Source organism: Amblyomma mixtum, chromosome 1 (assembly GCF_055824585.1).
Source record: "Amblyomma mixtum isolate Tamu chromosome 1, ASM5582458v1, whole genome shotgun sequence".
In the NCBI taxonomy this organism is placed as follows: domain Eukaryota; kingdom Metazoa; phylum Arthropoda; class Arachnida; order Ixodida; family Ixodidae; genus Amblyomma; species Amblyomma mixtum.
In genome coordinates this window covers 511,813-528,750 of record NC_143012.1, presented here as the reverse complement: position 1 = coordinate 528,750, position 16,938 = coordinate 511,813, and the positions used below count along the sequence as shown (strand labels likewise).

Here is a 16,938-nt window from a genome sequence, read left to right as displayed (position 1 = left end):
TGCTAAAGATCTCTACTAACTCGCGCGCTCAAGTGGTTGAATTTTGCGGATGGGAAAACCGGCCTGTATTTCTTTCACGATCTTAGGAGCCCTTATTTTTGTTGTACTATCTGCAGAACTTCTGAACGTGACATGCAAGTACCAGAGGGATGCCTTCGCCTTCCGCCGGAGACGCCTGGATGCAGTTAAACCCACGGCGAAACGACAACGGTAATGCTTCTGAGCCAGGCCACCGGCATCGAAGGTGAGTGCGAGGCAAGGCCTCGCGGCGAGAGCGATATAGGTCTGTGAAACCTCTTCTGGACTTCGCAAATTTAAGCTTCATTTGTGCTGTTTCAAGCACCATTACATAATAGTCAGAAAGTAACAGCAGAATGTAAAATAGAGGTTTCATGGACCGTCGCCATCGGATTTCTTCTCCGTGACGGAAGCGCGGTGAGCTTGGATTCGTGGTGCGTACAGCTCTAGGCTTAGCTCACTGTAGGCAGGTCAGCTGTAGGTATTGAGCCAGCGAGGAAAGTGCATACAGGGCCGGCTTTGCTTGCTGCCTCAAGGGGGTAACATAAGCGAGCCGCTGTCGTTTGCGTCACGGAAAGAAATCCGTTCCGAACGTCGTTGCGACCAAGCCACTACTATGTCATGCCATCAAACGCAAGGGTGCGGATGTGCTCTTAAGCGACATGTGGTTTGTGGAAGCACACGGCGCTCGGAAGTTCTCGCCAGCGACGACAAGCAACTCAGAAGAATGGACGTTGCCTACGGTCTGCGGCACATCGTGATTCCGCTGCAGCCAAGGTAGGTAGTTCGCTTTCTTTATGCTTTTTTTCAGCCCCATGGTGAACAGCTTCTCGGCTTGAGGCTTCAGTCGCGCCGAGTTGGCTGGCACGGTGAGTTTGCGCAAATGTGATACGCCTGCGAGTCGTCACCATTAATTTTTCGTTGCAGATTTGCTAATTCCCGCCTTCTCACATCTGATCAATCGGCACTGCTGCATTGAGCCCGATATGATATCTGGCCAGAAGTGACCAGTGAGCAGGAGACCACTCTGCCTGGAGGGTGAGTACCCACGCCAACTCGCTGGGAAATGCTGAGCCTTCGGGCGTCGACCGCGATCCAGGTGGCTGGATCAAAGTCCAGCGCAAGGCCTGGCGTCCAGCCTACCGTAGATTTCCAAGGCTGACCACGGTTCTTATCTTTCCTTTACGACAGACCCTCTCCCTCAAGGATTTCGTCAGAGAGGACTACAGCCCCTTCCTCTACAGCCAGCCCGGAGTCCTATAGGTGCGGATGAACTGCAAACGCAACATGAATACAGGAGACGTCTCTACCAAGGTACCCCAGGAGCAGCTTCTGGCCTACACCACCCTCCTCTCCACTCCGGTCCGCACCTTCGAGACATCCCTTCCTGAGGGCAGCACGGGCGGTATCTACGGGGCCGACCGCGAAGTGTGCGACAGCGACGTTGTGGCTACCATCGAGGCTCCAGTCGACATTAGTAGCCTAAGGCGCCGTGGCCATGCCATCACCGCTGACCATGTGTTCATTACAGGAATGCGCTTCGGGGTGCGCCCTCTCTTGTCCGGACCCTTCAGTGCTCCTAGTGCAGGGGCTACAAGCAAATGATTGCCACCTGCAGGAGGCCCCAGCGCTGCATGACTTGTATCAGTGAGCATTACCATGGAGTTGCTGAAAGTAGTAAGAGAACACGTCTACTTAGGCGAGTAGTGACCGCTCATCCGCATCATGACTGAAATAACTAGAAGAATAAGAATCAGTTGGAGCGCATATGGCAGGTTCTCTCAGATCAGGAATGGCAGTTTACCAAAGCCCCTCAAGAGAAAAGAATACAACAGCTACGTCTACCGGAGCTCACCTATAATGCAGAAACGAGGTGGCTAACAAAGATGGCTCAGCTTAATTTACCGCAGTCGTGGCCTAGAGGCTGGGTCGTCCGGCTCGGCTGCGGGAGGTGGTTGGTTCGAAACCCACCGCCGGACACCCACTGGTAAAAAAGGGTACAAGCCACCCCCGGCCCGGCGCCCGGCTTCTTCAGGGGTGTGCGCTTGGAAGAGGCTCCGCAAACCCCGCTGTGTCCTTTCGGGGGCAAAACCAGTTTCGAACACATCAGCCTGCAAAGGTGGTTCGTGATTCAGTTCAGACTTTACAGGTTCAACGGAGTTTGGAGAGTTCGATGAAGTTTAGACGAGTTCGCTCTAACGTGACCTCAGTGGCACTGCGCCAACTTGAGAAATTGAAAAGCTGCGCCTTACAGAAAAAAAAAAAAAGGCCACAAATTGGGCTTATGCCGCACGAGGCGGGCTTATGGTTGCTTGGCGGGGAACTTATCACTCATCCGTCAAGGCAACTGTTTGGTCTAAGACCCTTTTCCCAAGCATTTCACCCTAGAAGAGCCGAGCACCAGGCCAGGAGAAATCTTGTACCCATTAAAGAAACCGATGGGTACCCGGCGGCACTGGGGATCGAACCCAACACCTCCCGAATGCAAGGCGGATGCTCTACCACAAGGCCATGCTTCGGTGCATTAAGGACAACGCAGTGAGTTATTGAAAGAAAATTGATTGGTGTGACTTGAAGAGATCGGTAGGGGGCGGACGGCTGAGAGAACAAATGCAGGTTATCACATCCTAGTCGAAATGAAGAGGAAGAAATATGCTTGGGCAGGACATGAAGGCAACCGCCGGTCCTTAAGAGTAATGGAGTGGACACCAAGAGAAAGAGAGCGTAGCAAAAGGGGGTAGAAAGTTAGATGGGCGAATGAGTTGAAGAAGTTTGTGGGTATACGGTGGACGCAGCTGGCAAAAAACAAGGTTAATTGGGGAGACATGGGAAAAGCTTTTGGCCTGCAGTGAGATTAGTCAGGCTGATGATGACCACATCGCCATGGCGATTGCTCGGCTTCTGAACGCAGGTGCCTCCACTGTGGAAGGCGTCAGGGCTTCGGACTCCAGCCCTCTCAGGGGGAAGGAGCAGAGCCAGGTCACCACGATCGTTCGCAGGACGGCCAACCATTTCAGGTCAGAGGCTCGCAAGCTGTACGAGAGCTTTCTCGCTGCCAAGAGTTCTCTCGACCGCCATCATGGCAGTCCTCTTAAAGGAAACTATAAGGTCAGGCATTATGCTGTGGAATGTGAATTCCCTGCTCGCGCATGTTTCTGACCTAAATGACCTTGTATTGGTGGGTACCATGGAATACGATGTGCTCGCACCCCAGGGACCCTGATCTCAGCCGAAGCCTGCAGTCTGCCTGGGTAAACTAGGTACTCCGATCTCTCCTTCTGACCCCTCCATGGCTGCAGCGATGCCCCCCGCTTGGACGACGCTCACTCCAAGGTGAGGCCCTGTAGAGCCATCTACATAAGGAATAACATCCCTCACTTGGGCCACTTGGAGATTTGTGGTGCGGGAATGCGAATGGGCCGCATGGATACCTGTGTCCGCAGTCTACCTAGCTCCCAGTGTGTCTTGGGATCCAGCAGTGCCTTCTTGCCCTCCATGCTCGGATCGGCTAGAGTGTTCTTATCTGTTGTGATTTTAATTCTCTTCACAGGGAATGGGGCAACCGAACCTTGACCACGAGAGGCAGAAAATTCCTGGATGCCACCATCGCCGGAAGCTTCCGTGTCCTGCAGCCCATGGCCCTTATCTTCATCCGACCAGGACGCTCGTCTATCATTGACCTCCTGCTCGTGTTGGACGCTTGCCATTACTATTGGGAAAGAGCAGCTGATTCCCGAGGCTCAGACCACTGCTCCATCTTCGTAACCCCACTTCTAAAGGCAACAGAAGGAAAAGGTGCATAGTGTCTCTCAGTGGCCAGTGTTCAGGGATCTGGTGAAGGACATTCTCCATGCAGGCGACCATCCTCGGCACCTGCTCATTGGCAGCGCAGGCCCCTGGCCCTGAGGTTCGACTGCTGGGCCTCCGAGCTGCTGGGGACGCGCAGTGCGGAGGGTGTAGAGAACGTCACTGCCTGCAGATTGGATAGCCTACCGGCGGATCGACGCTGTCTGCCGCTGTCTGGCCAACCTAACTGCTCGGGGACGGCTGGGCTGGCTTCTGCCACTCCATCCGCTCTGCCCGGCAGTCGGCTACACCCTGCCGCCTCCTGCGGTCTCTGCTCCAGGTCGCCACCAACCGCTATCCTGTCTTCGGAGCGGCCGTCGCACAGGGAGTGTCTTGTCAGGCACTCGCAGATTAGGTGGCAGGCCACCTCTCCAAGGCAACCCACCTGCGCCCCAGCCTCTTGCTGAGATCCCAGACACTGCAGAGCTGCCCTCCTGCGCCTGCAGGCACTATGGAAGCACACACGTTGTGCAACGATCCAGTCACCACCCACGAGCTCCACAGGGCCCTCAATCGATCCATAGCGCCCTCGGGCCAACGGGTCACAGTGCAGATGCTGCAGAATCTGTATGCCCAAGAATAGACTCGTCACCTGGCCGTGTTCGACGAAAATCGTGTTGGACCACTGTCATCGTGGTACCCATCCTGATGCCCCGCAAGGCCTCCAGGGAGCTGTGTTCCTACAGATAGTCTCACGGACCTCTGTTGCCTGTAAAACATTGGATTCAGGGCCACTCGAAAGACTCATATGTACCGCAGCGGGTGCCAACTTCCTGCCGGAGAACCAGATAGGGTACGCCAGGCACTGATTCACCACACACTACATGTCGGTTGAAGATTCTTCCCTCGACAAGGCGAGGCATCGTGGAAACATCGACTGGTTAGTCCTCCTGGACGACCAGTCGCCATTCAAGAGCCTGCCCCACACCACCATCGAGCCAGCACAGGACGAACTGCGGCCGATGGGAAAGCTCTCACACTTCATAACCTCTTTTCCCTCTGATCGTTCCATGTAGTTACGGGAAGGCACCATCCTGAGCACTCCTCACCTCATCACCTCCGGGATACTTCAGGGCTCGATCCTGAGCATTTCCTGTTCAACCTGGTGAAGGCAGGACTGCCCGGTCCCATCCAGGAGTGCCGCCGCCACAATGTTCACTGCTCTGCGTACGTGGACGATGTGGCTTTCTGGTTCCGAGCACCGACGAGGCAGATCACCTCAGGCAGGGAGGCCCTCCAGCGTGCCTTCAACCGGGTGCAGCGGTTCCTGGCGACCAAGGGCCTCTCACTCTGAGCCAACAAGTTCGAGGGACTTTTTGTCGATCCGAGCGGAGCACGAGCCACGGCTGGAATATCTACCCTCAAGATCAATGAAAGTAACCTCCCTTGGAAACCCCAGGTGAAGTACCTCAGTCTCACCATCGACCACCGGGTCACCTGGTTTCCTGCTGACAAGGCCCTCCTGAGCCACATTGATGGAGTCGGCCGAGCAGCCCAGTGCCTCCTCGTCCGAGGCAGCGCCTGGATCCCACCTGGGCCATCCGACTGTTCGAGGGAACGGCCACATCAGCCATCGCTTGTGCCTTGCCTCTTGTCACCCTCTGCCCTACCCTCCTTACTCGCTTGGAACTGTCTCGCAGGAGATGCATTCGTCGACTTATGGGAGCCCCACAGCAGTTGCTGGTGCCGGCACCCTGGCAGAGGCGGTCGACTAACGACTGAATCTCCGGCCCCTCCAGAGAGACCTGATGCTCATGGACCGGCTCAATCACATTCTAGAATGCAGGCGCCCTCCGTGAGCGACTGCATTCCAACCCAACTCCATGAAGGGTAAGCTGCCTGGAGCCTATGTGGAAACGGTTTTACCTTCCCACAGGCGACCGGTCCTCCCTCTCAACCCGATCTCCCCTGTAGGTTACCCTGGGCCTTAACAAGGTGACGAAATGTCGGTCCCCTGCCGTCGCACTCCGCCTGGCCACCGTAGCCTTACTGGATGACTGAAAAGGTACGACCCTCATGTTCGCCGACGGCTCGGCTCTACGAGCCGCTTGGCAGGCGGCGGCTCTGGCGTTCCCACATTTGGAGCAGTCCCGCACCTATAGGCTCTCTTTTCTGTGCAGCTGCCGAAAAGCTGAACTTGCAGGTCTCCACGTAAGAGCTGATTTGATCGGGACCATCGACCCTACTGGCCTCGTTGTTGTCCTCTGTGGTAGCCGGACAGCCCTGCAGCTCCTGAGGAAGCTCCACATCTCCCAGACCTTGACCAGTGTCTGCGCGCGCCCAGAGTAACGCCCTTGAGGACGCCGGAGACCAGGTGGCTCACCACTGTGTGCCTGCCTATGCCGGCATCCAGGGCATTGAGGACGTCGATGTCCTTGCCAAGGCGGGCAACAGCAACGGGTTGCCAGTGACTATGTATCTAGCCCCCCACGACTTTGGCGCTCTGCTACAAAAGCAGAAGATAAGGGCACTTCGCCCTGACAAGGGTATCTCGGCGTACCGAACCTTCCACCGGCTCTCGGACAAGATACGGCGCCTTCGTGCTGCGTCTGCATCGGCTGCTCCTGGACGCCAACGCGGAAAGTTCATCGTTGATCTGGCGTGCTCCCTTGCAAGACCGTCGTGCGGCGATGCGGGCACTTCGGGACGCTTGCTGTGTGCGTGTCCAAACTCTGACCCAATCCATCGCCATCTCTTTTCAAGCTACCGGGCCCTCGGACTGCCAGCCAACGTGGAGAACCAGCTCTCATTCCCGGCCCGAAACCACCTCTGTGCCCACAGTGTCCTGCTTGCCTATCTAAAAAAGACTAGCCTATACGCTCTCCTCTAAGCCTGCGGCCTGCCTGGACCTGTTACTTTATGGACCTCCGCATTCAGACCTGGACTATGACTGCAGCAATGACATAGACACAAGGTAACACAGTACACCGTCTGCTAAAGATCTCTACTAACTCGCGCGCTCAAGTGGTTGAATTTTGCGGATGGGAAAACCGGCCTGTATTTCTTTCACGATCTTAGGAGCCCTTATTTTTGTTGTACTATCTGCAGAACTTCTGAACGTGACATGCAAGTACCAGAGGGATGCCCTCGCCGTCCGCCGGAGACGCCTGGATGCAGTTAAACCCACGGCGAAACGACAACGGTAATGCTTCTGAGCAAGGCCACCGGCATCGAAGGTGAGTGCGAGGCAAGGCCTCGCGGCGAGAGCGATATAGGTCTGTGAAACCTCTTCTGGACTTCGCAAATTTAAGCTTCATTTGTGCTGTTTCAAGCACCATTACATAATAGTCAGAAAGTAACAGCAGAATGTAAAATAGAGGTTTCATGGACCGTCGCCATCGGATTTCTTCTCCGTGACGGAAGCGCGGTGAGCTTGGATTCGTGGTGCGTACAGCTCTAGGCTTAGCTCACTGTAGGCAGGTCAGCTGTAGGTATTGAGCCAGCGAGGAAAGTGCATACAGGGCCGGCTTTGCTTGCTGCCTCAAGGGGGTAACATAAGCGAGCCGCTGTCGTTTGCGTCACGGAAAGAAATCCGTTCCGAACGTCGTTGCGACCAAGCCACTACTATGTCATGCCATCAAACGCAAGGGTGCGGATGTGCTCTCAAGCGACATGTGGTTTGTGGAAGCACACGGCGCTCGGAAGTTCTCGCCAGCGACGACCAGCAACTCAGAAGAATGGACGTTGCCTACGGTCTGCGGCACATCGTGATTCCGCTGCAGCCAAGGTAGGTAGTTCGCTTTCTTTATGCTTTTTTTCAGCCCCATGGTGAACAGCTTCTCGGCTTGAGGCTTCAGTCGCGCTGAGTTGGCTGGCACGGTGAGTTTGCGCAAATGTGATACGCCTGCGAGTCGTCACCATTAATTTTTCGTTGCAGATTTGCTAATTCCCGCCTTCTCACATCTGATCAATCGGCACTGCTGCATTGAGCCCGATATGATATCTGGCCAGAAGTGACCAGTGAGCAGGAGACCACTCTGCCTGGAGGGTGAGTACCCACGCCAACTCGCTGGGAAATGCTGAGCCTTCGGGCGTCGACCGCGATCCAGGTGGCTGGATCAAAGTCCAGCGCAAGGCCTGGCGTCCAGCCTACCGTAGATTTCCAAGGCTGACCACGGTTCTTATCTTTCCTTTACGACAGACCCTCTCCCTCAAGGATGTGGTCAAAGAGGACTACAGCCCCTTCCTCTACAGCCAGCCCGGAGTCCTATAGGTGCGGATGAACTGCAAACGCAACATGAATACAGGAGACGTCTCTACCAAGGTATCCCAGGAGCAGCTTCTGGCCTCCACCACCCTCCTCTCCACTCCGGTCCGCACCTTCGAGACCTCCCTTCCTGACGGCAGCATGGGTGGTATCTACGGGGCCGACCGCAAAGTGTGCGACAGCGACGTTGCGGCTACGATCGAGGCTCCAGTCGACACTAGCAGCCTAAGGCGCCGTGGCCATGCCATCACCGCTGACCATGTGTTCATTACAGGAATGCGCTTCGGGGTGCGCCCTCTCTTGTCCGGACCCTTCAGTGCTCCTAGTGCAGGGGCTACAAGCAAATGATTGCCACCTGCAGGAGGCCCCAGCGCTGCACGACTTGTATCAGTGCGCATTACCATGGAGTTGCTGAAAGGAGTAAGAGAACACGTCTACTTAGGCGAGTAGTGACCGCTGATCCGGATCATGACAGAAATAACTAGAAGAATAAGAATGAGTTACAGCGCATATGGCAGGTTCTCTCAGATCAGGAATGGCAGTTTACCAAAGCCCCTCAAGAGAAAAGAATACAATAGCTACGTCTACCGGAGCTCACCTATGATGCAGAAACGAGGTGGCTAACAAAGACGGCTCAGCTTAATTTACCGCAGTCGTGGCCTAGAGGCTGGGTCGTCCGGCTCGGCTGCGGGAGGTGGTTGGTTCGAAACCCACCGCCGGACACCCACTGGTAAAAAAGGGTACAAGCCACCCCCGGCCCGGCGCCCGGCTTCTTCAGGGGTGTGCGCTTGGAAGAGGCTCCGCAAACCCCGCTGTGTCCTTTCGGGGGCAAAACCAGTTTCGAACACATCAGCCTGCAAAGGTGGTTCGTGATTCAGTTCAGACTTTACAGGTTCAACGGAGTTTGGAGAGTTCGATGAAGTTTAGACGAGTTCGCTCTAACGTGAGCTCAGTGGCACTGCGCCAACTTGAGAAATTGAAAAGCTGCGCCTTACAGAAAAAAAAAAAAGGCCACAAATTGGGCTTATGCCGCACGAGGCGGGCTTATGGTTGCTTGGCGGGGAACTTATCACTCATCCGTCAAGGCAACTGTTTGGTCTAAGACCCTTTTCCCAAGCATTTCACCCTAGAAGAGCCGAGCACCAGGCCAGGAGAAATCTTGTACCCATTAAAGAAACCGATGGGTACCCGGCGGCACTGGGGATCGAACCCAACACCTCCCGAATGCGAGGCGGATGCTCTACCACAAGGCCATGCTTCGGTGCATTAAGGACAACGCAGTGAGTTATTGAAAGAAAATTGATTGGTGTGACTTGAAGAGATCGGTAGGGGGCGGACGGCTGAGAGAACAAATGCAGGTTATCACATCCTAGTCGAAATGAAGAGGAAGAAATATGCTTGGGCAGGACATGAAGGCAACCGCCGGTCCTTAAGAGTAATGGAGTGGACACCAAGAGAAAGAGAGCGTAGCAAGGGGGGGTAGAAAGTTAGATGGGCGAATGAGTTGAAGAAGTTTGTGGGTATACGGTGGACGCAGCTGGCAAAAAACAAGGTCAATTGGGGAGACATGGGAAAAGCTTTTGGCCTGCAGTGAGATTAGTCAGGCTGATGATGACCACATCGCCATGGCGATTGCTCGGCTTCTGAACGCAGGTGCCTCCACTGTGGAAGGCGTCAGGGCTTCGGACTCCAGCCCTCTCAGGGGGAAGGAGCAGAGCCAGGTCACCACGATCGTTCGCAGGACGGCCAACCATTTCAGGTCAGAGGCTCGCAAGCTGTACGAGAGCTTTCTCGCTGCCAAGAGTTCTCTCGACCGCCATCATGGCAGTCCTCTTAAAGGAAACTATAAGGTCAGGCATTATGCTGTGGAATGTGAATTCCCTGCTCGCGCATGTTTCTGACCTAAATGACCTTGTATTGGTGGGTACCATGGAATACGATGTGCTCGCACCCCAGGGACCCTGATCTCAGCCGAAGCCTGCAGTCTGCCTGGGTAAACTAGGTACTCCGATCTCTCCTTCTGACCCCTCCATGGCTGCAGCGATGCCCCCCGCTTGGACGACGCTCACTCCAAGGTGAGGCCCTGTAGAGCCATCTACATAAGGAATAACATCCCTCACTTGGGCCACTTGGAGATTTGTGGTGCGGGAATGCGAATGGGCCGCATGGATACCTGTGTCCGCAGTCTACCTAGCTCCCAGTGTGTCTTGGGATCCAGCAGTGCCTTCTTGCCCTCCATGCTCGGATCGGCTAGAGTGTTCTTATCTGTTGTGATTTTAATTCTCTTCACAGGGAATGGGGCAACCGAACCTTGACCACGAGAGGCAGAAAATTCCTGGATGCCACCATCGCCGGAAGCTTCCGTGTCCTGCAGCCCATGGCCCTTATCTTCATCCGACCAGGACGCTCGTCTATCATTGATCTCCTGCTCGTGTTGGACGCTTGCCGTTACTATTAGGAAAGAGCAGCTGATTCCCGAGGCTCAGACCACTGCTCCATCTTCGTAACCCCACTTCTAAAGGCAACAGAAGGAAAAGGTGCATAGTGTCTCTCAGTGGCCAGTGTTCAGGGATCTCGTGAAGGACATTCTCCATGCAGGCGACCATCCTCGGCACCTGCTCATTGGCAGCGCAGGCCCCTGGCCCTGAGGTTCGACTGCTGGGCCTCCGAGCTGCTGGGGACGCGCAGTGCGGAGGGTGTAGAGAACGTCACTGCCTGCAGATTGGATAGCCTACCGGCGGATCGACGCTGTCTGCCGCTGTCTGGCCAACCTAACTGCTCGGGGACGGCTGGGCTGGCTTCTGCCACTCCATCCGCTCTGCCCGGCAGTCGGCTACACCCTGCCGCCTCCTGCGGTCTCTGCTCCAGGTCGCCACCAACCGCTATCCTGTCTTCGGAGCGGCCGTCGCACAGGGAGTGTCTTGTCAGGCACTCGCAGATTAGGTGGCAGGCCACCTCTCCAAGGCAACCCACCTGCGCCCCAGCCTCTGGCTGAGATCCCAGACACCGCAGAGCTGCCCTCCTGCGCCTGCAGGCACTATGGAAGCACACACGTTGTGCAACGATCCAGTCACCACCCACGAGCTCCACAGGGCCCTCAATCGATCCATAGCGCCCTCGGGCCAACGGGTCACAGTGCAGATGCTGCAGAATCTGTATGCCCAAGAATAGACTCGTCACCTGGCCGTGTTCGACGAAAATCGTGTTGGACCACTGTCATCGTGGTACCCATCCTGATGCCCCGCAAGGCCTCCAGGGAGCTGTGTTCCTACAGATAGTCTCACGGACCTCTGTTGCCTGTAAAACATTGGATTCAGGGGCACTCGAAAGACTCATATGTACCGCAGCGGGTGCCAACTTCCTGCCGGAGAACCAGATAGGGTACGCCAGGCACTGATTCACCACACACTACATGTCGGTTGAAGATTCTTCCCTCGACAAGGCGAGGCATCGTGGAAACATCGACTGGTTAGTCCTCCTGGACGACCAGTCGCCATTCAAGAGCCTGCCCCACACCACCATCGAGCCAGCACAGGACGAACTGCGGCCGATGGGAAAGCTCTCACACTTCATAACCTCTTTTCCCTCTGATCGTTCCATACTCAGTTACTGATAACTGATCGTCAGTTACTGATAACGCCTACAAGAAGATGAGTACGGTAACACGTGAAACATGGAAGTGTCCTTCATGCAAGGATGATTCGGTGGCGCAACCTGACGTAGCATCCAACCCCGATGGTGGTTCGTTCTCGCAGCAACTGTCTGCTCTGAATGTGAAGCTGGATACTTTGACTACCACTGTATCAGCACTGATGGGGAAAATGGAAGAACTGTTGTTGGTCAAGGAAGCTAGTGAAAAGGTTGCTTCAGCAGTCGAGGACATACAGTCAGCTATTGACTTCCTTTCGTCACGGTATGACTCTGTGCTTGCTGGAGTGACCACTAATCAGGCTGAGCTTGCAGATCTTCGGTCACAAGTTCAATCACTGTCTTCAACAGTAGTTTCCCAGAAAGGGCTTCGGACTCCAGCCCTCTCAGGGGGAAGGAGGAGAGCCAGGTTACCACGGTCGTTCGCAAGACGGCCAACCATTTCAGGTCAGAGGCTCGCAAGCTGTACGAGGGCGCTCTCGCTGCCGAGAGCTCTATCGACCGCCATCATGGCAGTCCTCTTAGAGGAAACTGCAAGGTCAGGCATTATGCTGTGGAATGTGAATTCCCTGCTCGCGCACGTTTCTGACCTAAATGACCTTGTGTCGGTGGGTACCATGGAATACGATGTGCTCGCCCCCCAGGGACCCGGATCTCAGCCGAAGCCTCCAGTCTGCCTGGGTAAACTAGGTACTCCGATCTCTCCTTCTGACTCCTCCACGGCTGCAGTGACGCCCCCCGCTTGGACAACGCTCACTCTCAGGTGAGGCCCTGTAGAGCCATCTACATAAGGAATAACATCCCTCACTTGGGCCACTTGGAGATTTGTGGTGCGGGAATGCGAATGGGCCGCATGGATACCTGTGTCCTCAGTCTACCTAGCTCCCAGTGTGTCTTGGGATTGAACAATGCCTTCTTGCCCTCCATGCTCGGCTCGGCTAGATTGTTCTTATCTGTGGTGATTTTAATTCCCATAACAGGGAATGGGGCAACCGAACCTTGACCACGAGAGGCAGAAAATTCCTGGATACCACCATCGCCGCAAGCTTCCGTGTCCTGCAGCCCATGGCCCTTATCTTCATCCGACCAGGACGCTCGTCTATCATTGACCTCCCGCTTGTCGGACGCTTGCCATTACTATTGGGAAAGAGCAGCTGATTCCCGGGGCTCGGACCACTGCTCCATCTTCGTGAACCCTACCTCTAAAGGCAATGGAAGGAAAAGGTGCACAGTGTCTCTCAGTGGCCAGTGTTCAGGGATCTGGTAAAGGACATTCTCCATGCAGGCGACCATCCTCGGCACCTGCTCACTGGCAGCGCAGGCCCCTGGCCCTGAGGTTCGACTGCTGGGCCTCCGAGCTGCTGGTGACGCGCAGAGCGGAGAGTGTAGCGAACGTCTCTGCCTGCAGATTGGATAGCCTACCGGCGGATCGACGCCGTCTGCCGCTGTCCGGCCAACCTAACTGCTCAGGGAGGGCTGGGCTGGCGCCTGCCACTCCATGGAGCAGTGGAGCATGTGTTCTCTGCAGGAGCGCATTTCGGTGCTAGGACGCTTCACCTATGAAGCGCCAGCATTGCCATGCTGGTGCAGTTGCTTCACGGGTAAGAAACAAACCCTGCTGCCTGGTTGCTTTTGGCAGGGAATACATGCAACAGGCAGCGATGGCGTAGAGGAGGCAGCGATGGCGTAGAGGTAGAGCATCCGCCTCGCGTGCAAGCGGACCGGGGTTCGAATCCCGGTGCCACGCAATTCTCCACCGGATAAAAAAAAAAAAAACTCCGCGTGTCGATGGAATTGCATAACCAGGCTTGGAGTGCGGCCTGATTTCGGTGACCAGAGCCGACAACGCACTTCCTCATCAGAACAGGATTTGGCCACCCTGGTGTAGTACTTGGCCACAACCTTCTATGAACAAACCAATTAACCCTCGGCCCTCAGTCCCCAGCGGCTGCGGAGCAACTGACCAAGGCAACGGTCAGATCTGTGACGCAGCGGAGGGTGCTAAGAATCTCTGGCTCCGGACAGGCCGCCATTGGAAACTGAACCTGGCAACGTTTAACGCAAGAACCTTATCAAGTGAGGCTAGCTTAGCAGTGCTGCTGGAGGAATTAGCCAGTATTAAATGGGATGTCATAGGGCTTAGTGAGGTTAGGAGGACAGATGAGGCGTATACAGTACTAAAGGGCGGGCATGTACTGTGCTATCGTGGATTAGCAGATAGGCGAGAACTAGGGGTGGGATTTCTCATAAATCAGGATATAGCTGGCAACATCGAGGAGTTTTACAGTATTAACGAGAGAGTGGCAGCTATCGTAATTAGGCTTAATAAGAGGTACAAGCTGAAGGTGGTGCAGGCCTACGCGCCTACATCAAGCCATGATGACCAGATAGTTGAAAGCTTCTATGAGGATGTGGAATCGGCAATGACCAAAGTAAAATCACAGTACACTGTACTGATGGGCGACTTTAATGCAAAGGTAGGTAAAAAGCAGGCTGGAGACAAGGCGGTAGGTGACTATGGCATAGGTTCTAGGAACAGTAGGGGAGAGTTATTAGTAGAGTTCGCAGATAGAAATAATTTACGGATTATGAATACCTTCTTCCGCAAACGAGCAAACAGGAAGTGGACGTGGAAGAGCCCCAATGGTGAGACTAAAAATGAAATAGACTTCATACTGTGTGCACACCCTGGCATCGTAGAGGATGTGGATGTCCTCGGGAAGGTCCGTTACAGCGACCACAGAATGGTAAGGTCTCGTATTAGCTTAGATTTGAAGAGGGAACGGAGGAAACTGGTGAATCGAAAGGCTATTAACGAGTTAGCATTAAGAGGGAAGGTATAGGAATTCAGAATGTCGCTGCAAAACAGATTTTCCGCTTTAACTGAAGAAGACGACCGTAGTGTTGAAACAATGAATGATAATCTTACAGCTATTGTTACAGAGTGCGCCGCAGAAGTAGGTGGTAGGATGGTTCGACAGGATACCAACAAGCTATCTCAGGAGACTAAAGATCTGATTAAGAAACGTCAAAGCATGAGGACGTCTAACTCCACAGACAGGATAGAATTAGCAGAGCTATCTAAGTTAATAAATAAGCGCAAGGTAGCCGACATAAGAAAGTTTAACATGGAGAAAATCGAGCATGCTCTAAGGAATGGAGGTAGCCTAAAATCAGTGAGGAGAAAACTGGGCATAGGTAAAAACCAGATGTATGCGCTAAAAGACAAACAGGGCAATGTCATCAGCAATATGGATAAGATAGTTGAATTAGCCGAAGAGTTCTACACAAATCTATACAGTAGCGAATGTAATCATTAGAGGCCGGATTTTTAGGCACTAAAAAGCACGTTTTAGGCGCCATAAATAGGCGGCTAAAATTCCATTTTAGGCACCTAACGGAGAAAAATAGGCACTATAAATTTTATCAAAAGTGCACACAGTTCCGAAGTTCAGCGTGCAATATCTGTCGTAAAATAAAAGAAAAACACAGCAAGAATGATTTGGGACCTTAAGTAAGGTGCGAACATTAGAAGCCGTTTTTTTTAAGGCTATCACGCAACTTTTCGTACAATACACATGCTTCAGCAGAGCAAAAGGGACGGTTACCAACCCTTTTGAAACACTTTGGTATACCTCGAAACAAACAATTCGCTTGTCGTGCACAAAAGTAGAAACAATGAACACCTTAAAAGGAGGCCATGTATTTAGAATTTGATAGAAACATTGTCAATTCAAAGCATCTGACAAATGAGTTCAGTCTTCGCTCACACAGGAATTGTACTTATTTATTGCAGGCATACACGATGCTTCAACATCTTGTCATTTGTGGTGCCATCTGGTCAACTACCACTTTAACAGCCAAAGTCATCAACAAGCTGCCAATATAAAATGGCAGAAAATAAGAAAAAGGTTGCTTCGATATTTTCGGCTGACGTGGTTGGTATTGTGTACGCATACGGCGTAGGTGCAGTGTTCACCACAGCCAACTGACGAGTCATCTAATGTTGCCACGCGTGTGTTCTACTCAAAACCGAAATGGATTCGAAAGCAAACAGAATCTGAATGCAAAACCACAGCGTATTTCAGGCCCCTTTTCTGTAAAATAGGGCATATTTAGGCACCGACGTCGGAAATAGGCATTTATAGGCACTGACACCAAAATAGGCATTTATAGGCACTATAAAAAGAGTATTAAACATATTGTCAACACCTAATTCGTGCTCATATGTAAAAATGGTGCGCCTACGAAGCGTTGAAAAAAATAGGCATTTGCCTAAAATCCGGTCTCTAGTAATCATCAAGTTACTGAGGGAGGCAGTCGAGCACAGCAATGGGACATCCCGCCAGTAACGAAGGAGGAAGTAAAGAAAGCCTTAGGAGCAATGCAAAGAGGGAAAGCAGCTGGTGGGGATCAGGTAACAGCAGATTTACTGAAGGACGGAGGAGAGATTGTGCTACAAAAACTAGCCACCCTGTATACGCAATGCCTTGTGACCTCGAGAGTACGAGAAGCTTGGAAGAACGCTAACATTATCTTAATTCATAAGAAAGGAGACGTCAAGGACTTGAAGAATTACAGACCGATCAGCTTATTGTCCGTTGCCTACAAGGTATTTACTAAGGTAATCGCTAATAGAATCAGGACAACCTTGGACTTTAGTCAACCAAATGATCAGGCAGGCTTTCGTAAAGGATACTCGACAATAGACCACATTCACACTATCAATCAGGTGATAGAGAAATGCGCAGAATATAACCAACCTCTATATATAGCCCTCATTGATTACGAGAAAGCATTCGACTCAGTGGAAACCTCAGCTGTCATGCAGGCATTGCGGAATCAGGGTGTGGAAGAGTGCTATGTGAAAATATTGGAAGATATTTATAACGATTGCACAGCTACTATAGTTCTCCATAAAGTCAGCAATAAAATTCCAATATGGAAAGGTGTCAGGCAGGGAGACACGATCTCGCCAATGCTCTTCACTGCCTGCTTACAGGAGGTATTCCGGGGACTGGAATGGGAAGAGTTGGGGATAAGAGTTAATGGAGAATACCTGAGTAATTTGCGATTCGCTGATGACATTGCCTTGCTAAGCCACTCAGGACAAGAACTGCAAAGCATGATCAATCAGCTAGACAGGCAGAGTAGAACGGTGGGGCTAAGAATTAACATGCAGAAAACCAAAGTGATGTTCAATAGCCTTGCAAAGGAAC

The 16,938-nt window shown here is 53.1% G+C and overlaps 3 protein-coding genes across 21 annotated transcripts in view; 2 read left to right on the top strand and 1 right to left on the bottom strand.

Moving 5' to 3' along the window:
- Positions 1-16,938, bottom strand: part of LOC149365179 (uncharacterized) — a 75,139-nt gene that overhangs the window by 54,757 nt on the left and 3,444 nt on the right. The window lies entirely within an intron of this gene.
- Positions 121-10,470, top strand: LOC149365180 (uncharacterized). 3 transcript variants are annotated; one of them, XR_016292742.1, is made up of 11 exons: positions 121-1,056; positions 1,210-1,665; positions 2,930-3,035; positions 3,233-3,351; positions 3,569-3,813; positions 3,875-5,694; positions 5,779-5,869; positions 5,985-6,778; positions 6,913-9,830; positions 10,028-10,146; positions 10,364-10,470. XR_016292742.1 is itself a non-coding variant. In XM_089588086.1 (6 exons), the coding sequence occupies exons 4-6, from the start codon at positions 3,308-3,310 to the stop codon at positions 3,922-3,924; spliced, it is 339 nt and encodes a 112-aa protein (XP_089444212.1). In that variant the 5' UTR covers positions 121-1,056; positions 1,210-1,665; positions 2,930-3,035; positions 3,233-3,307; the 3' UTR covers positions 3,925-5,983. The 3 variants fall into 3 exon arrangements, 1 of the variants encoding a protein (XP_089444212.1); XR_016292745.1 differs by lacking the exons at positions 121-1,056; positions 1,210-1,665 and having other exon boundaries at positions 2,875-3,035; positions 6,913-9,351; positions 9,725-9,830; XM_089588086.1 differs by lacking the exons at positions 5,985-6,778; positions 6,913-9,830; positions 10,028-10,146; positions 10,364-10,470 and having other exon boundaries at positions 3,875-5,983.
- The window catches only part of LOC149365177 (uncharacterized), a 24,458-nt gene continuing 18,058 nt past the window's right edge, over positions 10,539-16,938 (top strand). For 4 of the 5 annotated variants that reach the window (XM_089587740.1, XM_089587766.1, XM_089587782.1 and 1 more), the window contains exons 1-3: positions 10,568-12,482; positions 12,700-12,943; positions 13,005-13,320. In XM_089587740.1, coding sequence (XP_089443866.1) covers positions 11,722-12,482; positions 12,700-12,877 — 939 coding nt within the window. In that variant the 5' untranslated portion in view covers positions 10,568-11,721 and the 3' untranslated portion in view covers positions 12,878-12,943; positions 13,005-13,320. Of the gene's footprint in view, positions 12,483-12,699; positions 12,944-13,004; positions 13,321-16,938 lie in introns of all 5 variants that reach the window. The other variant, XM_089587757.1, reaches the window with a different exon arrangement.